This window comes from Vicia villosa, unplaced genomic scaffold (genome assembly GCF_029867415.1).
Source record: "Vicia villosa cultivar HV-30 ecotype Madison, WI unplaced genomic scaffold, Vvil1.0 ctg.001077F_1_1_2_unsc, whole genome shotgun sequence".
NCBI lineage: Eukaryota > Viridiplantae > Streptophyta > Magnoliopsida > Fabales > Fabaceae > Vicia > Vicia villosa.
The window spans coordinates 6669-12890 of record NW_026705471.1 but is presented as its reverse complement, the minus strand read 5'-3'; the positions used below and the strand labels follow the sequence as shown (position 1 = coordinate 12890).

Here is a 6222-nt window from a genome sequence, read left to right as displayed (position 1 = left end):
TTGAAACTAATAAATAAAATGAGATAAAAACATTCTTAGTTCATCAAAAGGAACAGAAAACAAACCCAATACAAAGACAAAAGTAGAGAAACTTCATTTGATTACAGAAAAATACTAAAGCAACAAGTTTTAATACAGAAGCCTAGCATAGCAAGGGATAAACTACAAAACATAATATATCATTGAATAATTGATGAATGTGCCATGGCAGCCCATCACTTTAGGTCTACATTGACAGCATCAGGAGCGGGGTCTGAACTGGCGTCGCCTGTTTCCATCTTAATTGTTTCATCCAATTCATCCTCCATCATATCATCCTCTCCAGCATTTATATCTTCCACATCATCGTCATCGTCTTCATTATTACTTCCGTCGGGAATTTTTCTTTTCTTGGGACCATGCTCGAGCCTATGAGTATCCAATTCTTTATCCATAGTTTCTTGTAAATTTTGGTCATTACTGTTTACTTTCCTTGCATTCCTCGCATTCTGCCATCTCTCCAAGTCCTTCTCAACATTGGCAAGATACTGGTCCCCAATTTGTTTTTGATACTCAGACAATTCCTCTCTTCTTGCATTCTTCCATTCAAGGAAATCCTGCAAATTGCAAAGATGGACATTATATATACAGGTGTGCTATTCTTACAATTTTTTTATACACCCTATCTTGCTACACCGTATATTTCAATAAGCAAACTTTCTTTTGCACAGAAACCAAAAAAAAAATTTAATAAAATAATCAAATCAGTAGATATTGTGTATTATAATACGGTGTAGGTGTTCAAACTAGTGTAAGAATAGCTTTTTCCTTATATATATAAAACAATGATATTCACTTTAAAAGTCAATAGTCCTGAATCCAAGTAACATCAATATTTGAGGCATGACAAGTCTAATGAAACATAAGATTAAGACCAAAACAAATGAAATGTTTAAGTTTGGAAACCTCTTCTATGCGCTTCTCAGCTGATGCAGCATCTTCATCCAAGGGCATGTTAGGCATATAGTATATTGGAGGCTCTGCTTTAGTCCTGCAAAAATACACTCAATCAAATAACAGCCGAAAATTATCAAAGAAAAACTTAATGTTTATCTAAAATCCTGCAATTAGCAGGAAAATCCAGTCATCAAATTGCATCAATATTACAATGCACGTGAACAGAAACTTATCTTCGTCTCAATAAAATGTGAATATGGACACTTTTGGACCAAAATTAAAAATAACCTGCAGAGCATTTCAAGGTATGATGTTAGAAACAATAATAGATGTCCAGCTGTTGAACAAACTAGCTAAACATTTTATCATGAATAGACTCTTTATGAGACAAACCTTATAAAATTGCTTAGACGTTTATGATGCTCACTCCACCGAAGAAAGAGTAACTCCAATTTCTTTTCTTCAGTCTTAGCAGCCACACGTGCCCTAAGTGTCTGATGAGAATTGGGAAACACAAGTAATATGTATTTAACAACATTTTATGGAATCAAAATGAAACTTTTAGAATAGAAAGAGCAAAGAACAGTTATCATTTGAGAGCCTACCAAATCCCTCCTCCGCTTTTCAGCAATCTGTTCACGCTCTTCTTTCCTAAGCCTTTCACTTTCTTCCCGTGCTCTTTGCTCAGCCTACAAAGGAGTTCCAAGGTATTTGAGATTATTATGAGGCTTTGGATATTAGCACAAGAAAGAGATAGAGAAGACAAAGTGACAAGAAAAACTACTTTAGTTCTGCATATAGAAGGGCCTGGCACTTGAGAGCACAGTAATAGATGGTACATATGATTTTGGCAGAATATTCACAAGTCTAATTTTAAAGCGATAATTTTATCCTTGGCCATCAAAATTGGTAGTAAAGTTAACCTATAACCAATACATTGATAATCCATGAAGCTTTTGGCGGGTAAGCATTCAATTGAATGTACATGCTTGCCGCTAACAAAACTTATAACATTTTTGTTTGGACTTTGGGCCCTGTAAAACATGTCCATTCAACTGAATTGCATTTGTAATCCCAACCATCAGCCATCTGAAAAACGTATGCAATCTATAAAAATTCAACATTAACTTTGATAGCCAGTTGTACGGGTTGGGCCAATAAATCGTAATAGGAGGGAAGTATTGATCTATAAAACTTAGTAAGGATAAGGAAACAGCACACTAGGCCTGATACTCATGGGTGGCGAAAGAGCAATACTCCCTGACATATTAATCTCATGAATGTGCAAAGAAATAATGAAAACATGAAAAGAATGCCGTGTCTCAGAAAACCGAATTACAAACGGAAACATTTAGACATGATGTGGCTAGTTTTTTTCAAAAAAGATGAACATTTTTTGTGCACCCTGACTCCTGCTTAAGAAACTTTAACATATGTCCCAAAATTTAATTTGACATGTTGCCGATAAAAGTCTACCTATGAGAACATGTCAAATGAGTATTTCTAGAAGAGAAAAAACACAAATATTCCAAAAATGATGTATTCATCAGATCGTTTCACCGAGTTTTACAAGAGATTCCAAATAATATTAATGAATACAATGGGCAAGCATAAACTTACCAATATAGGCATATTTCATAATTCTAATCTCCTTCAACAAAGTGGGTCAAGTGAATTATTTTCATGTGTGCATAGGACGCTAATTTTGTTTAATGACACAGATGGCTATAGGCGCTGTCGCGCTGATTATGTTTAATGGAACAGATGGCTATAGGCGCTGATTAAGTTTAATGACACAGATGGCAATAGGCGCTGATTAAGTTTAATGACACAGATGGCAATAGGCACTGATTATGTTTACTGGAACAGATGGCAATAGGCTCTAATTATGTTTAATGGAACAGATGGCAATAGGCTCTGATTATGTTTAATGACGCAGATGGCAATAGGCGCTGATTAAGTTTAATGACACGGATGGCAATAGGCGCTGATTAAGTTTAATGACAAGGATAGCAATAGGCGCTGATTAAGTTTAATGACAAGGATGGCAATAGGCACTTATTAAGTTTAATGACACAGATGGCTATAGGCGCTGATTAAGTCTAATGACACAGATGGCTATAAGTGCTGATTAAGTCTAATGACACAGATGGCAATAGGCACTGCATCCTCACAATCCACTCCATCGAAAATAAGAATCTTTGTATTAAAACAGACATGAACGAACTTACTCTTTGCAACGAATTAGATCTTCGCATATATGCCTCAGTTCCTGAGAGCTGCTTGTCTTCTTTTCTGAATTTCTGGAACAGTTGAAAACAAAAACAAAATATAAGTATATAGAAAGAATAATACTAACAAATAACAACGATGAAATCAGAGGTAGAGGGAGATATTATATTTGTACACATTAAAGAAAAATTCTAAATTTAGCATATAATATAGAGCAACAATTTAACATCCATACCTCCAGAGTTCCCAAAAGCTGACCAAGCATTCTTTTGTTCCTATTAACCAAGCTTGGGTCCTCATTCTTAGGCAACACCCTCGGAACAAGTTCTGAAGTAGGAATCTCAAAAGCCTTACACGAATAAAAAAGGTTATCACATTAGATATAAAACTTCAAACCAATAATCATCATTCATCATCAAGAACATGTATTGCATTTACCACCTTTGAATTTCTTTGATAGCCATCTCTTCTAGGAAATCCACTTTGTTGAGAATTAAAACGGTTCACATCATTCGGACCATAGGTAGCATTCCCATTTTCATTTTTGCCAGATGAATCCTTTGTGTTCCCCGCATCAGCATCTTCAACCAACTCCCCTTCCTCAAGCTTCACTCCCAAACATGATATTATACAATTTTATAAAAAAAAAAAACTAATATTATGCAAAAGATTATATAAAAAAAGTGCTTTCTTCTACATTCAATAATCCGATTTACGCTGGCTTTTAAACTATCAGACAATACAATGCACACTACTGTATTTGAATTTTGAACAACCAGACACATATTACAAACCCTAATATCAAAAAAACAAAGAACTAAACTTGGAAATACCTTAACAATAGCAGATGAAAGTCGACGTTTAGCAGGAGGCTGATCTTCAGAATCATTGTTATCTAAACCCTGAAAAACAACTCAATTTTGTAAATCATAACTGAATTGAAATCAAAAATAATTGAATTGAACCCTAATTTAGACGAAACGAGAGATTCTCACAGGGCGAAGAAAGGAACGTTGACGAATAGCATTGTTGCGTAGAATAGGAGCTGGTAAAGCGCCTTTGCGAAGGCCACGAGGATCTCGAAGCCTCTCAGTTATCTGAATGCAAAATCAAAAATCATCAATCAAATTCAATATCTATAGAGAGAGATAGAGAGGAGAGAGAGATGAACCTCGCGCTGTTGGCGAAGAAGCTCGTCGATCTCGCGGCGTAGTTCTTGTTCGGTCTTTTCCTCCGCCGCCGCCGTACTCCCCATTGGTGTCTGTCAGCAGAAGAAGGAAGGAAGGAACTTCAGAGTGTCTTTGCAAATTACAAAACCCTCGCAATGCATATCATACTATAAAATCTTTTTTCTTTTCTATTTTCTCCTTTCACTCTTTTTTTTTTTTTATTGTTTTAATTAGGTTGGTTGAAATTGTATACTTATAATTCCAACCGAAAATTAAATATTACATATTAATACTTTGGTGGACACTTACATATATTTAAGATTTACTCGACTGTTCTTTATACCGTTACTACGAATTCGAGTAGGATTTTCTCTTTGAAACCTTCATATGTTCGTCACATCACCAAAATATTTGCTCGGTTCTTGAGCTCAAAGTTGTTGTAAACGACGTTCTCTCTGTCGTCAAATGAAGGTGATTGATACTCGAGGTTCACAACCTTCCGTTTGTCACCGTAAGGTAGGCGGTATTGGATTTCATCAATGATATTTTCGAGCGAGGTGTATTCTTGCACTTTGATCGTCCGCCCGGGTGTTCTTTCGTCGAAGTAGGAGACACTTGCGTGATGCCAACGGATGTTGTACTCATATTGAGACATTTTTGTCATAGAACGTTCCGTAGGTATATCCACGAAAGCGTTTCATCTTGTTGTACCATTATTTGATCTTCCTATTACCGCACCAAAACTAAGGTTAATTGCATTCCTAAGAATTCAAGTGAGCATGTTTTCCCGATCATCAAACTCTTGCTTCGTATTAAAGTCATTGTGACATCTACCGCCTTTACGATTACCCCTTCAACACTCGGAGAAACATCGACTAAAGGAATTAAGTCTCTAGAGATTTTATCGGGGTGCACCATACCTATTTGCAAACAATTACCAAAATACCACAGAATCACATCACTGCTGGAAAAAAACAACACAGACACGTTCTGTAGATGCATCCACGGAAGGTGTTCATCTTCAACATGTTCCGTAAATATACCTACGGAAGCAACGTAACTTTCTTTGACAAAAAATTGATGCATAATGTGAGCAATACAATGGATAAAGATTAATATTTACCTGAAATTCAGTCTTCTCTTGCTCCCTTTGATTTGTTACACCAAAAAGTTTGAGTTTTGGAGTGAAAAATGATATTGGAGAAGTATGGATTTTAGGATGTGGAGAGTGAGTGTTGATGAAGAAACGTATCAATGGGGGATTCATCATGTTGGTTCAAACTATATCAAATACTTTCGTAGATGCATCTACGGGACATTCTGGCGCTAAGTCATTTCGTAGATGCACCTACGGAAAAACCCCTGAACTGAATAAAACTGTAATTTTTCCCATTTTTTGCTAGTTTAAAATACTTCAGTATATTCATCTATGGAAAGAAACAAATTTTTTGAAAAAGAAAGTGTTTCCGAATTTATATCTACGAAAGCAAGGGACATAATTGAAATTTCGCCTGATGACTAAGAGATTTAAGGGGTGGATTAAGATTTTCTCTCTTTTTATATGTAGACGAAAAGGTAATAACTATTAGAAATTTATATATAAGTGTGAGTATTAAGGTTTGAATTACATTGTAACCTACAATTTAGTGATGCTAGACGACTACCCGCGCGATGCACGGATTAATTTTATTAAATTGTTATCGACAAATATAAAATATATTTATATTGATATTTTATATTGAGTTAATTTTTATATAAAAATTAACAATAATTTAATAATTTACAATTTTCCATATGTTTTATACAATCAATTTAAAAAGTGAGTAAAAGTCTTTAATATAATATATTATAAACATATTTAATAATATGAATTTATTATAATAAT

General features: G+C 34.9%; 1 protein-coding gene across 1 annotated transcript; it reads right to left on the bottom strand.

Annotated features, from left to right (window-relative positions):
• On the bottom strand, positions 1-4500 carry LOC131633120 (uncharacterized). Its single transcript, XM_058903830.1, has 10 exons — positions 4340-4500; positions 4164-4265; positions 4002-4070; positions 3610-3774; positions 3404-3517; positions 3168-3239; positions 1542-1625; positions 1330-1430; positions 946-1030; positions 1-596 (listed from the first exon to the last, which is right to left on the bottom strand). Exons 1-10 carry the CDS (start codon positions 4421-4423, stop codon positions 216-218), a joined length of 1257 nt encoding a protein of 418 aa, XP_058759813.1. The 5' UTR covers positions 4424-4500; the 3' UTR covers positions 1-215.
• Between the last annotated feature and the right edge of the window lie 1722 nt (positions 4501-6222).

Excerpts from the sequence above, each read along its gene's own strand:
- LOC131633120 (XM_058903830.1), bottom strand. The coding sequence starts at position 4,423 with ATGGGGAGTACGGCGGCGGCGGAGGAAAAGACCGAACAAGAACTACGC. Across the intron at positions 4,071-4,163 it reads AACGTTCCTTTCTTCGCCCT|GGTTTAGATAACAATGATTC; the intron begins GTGAGAATCTCT and ends GTTGTTTTTCAG. Across the intron at positions 1,031-1,329 it reads CGTCTAAGCAATTTTATAAG|GACTAAAGCAGAGCCTCCAA; the intron begins GTTTGTCTCATA and ends GTATTTTTGCAG.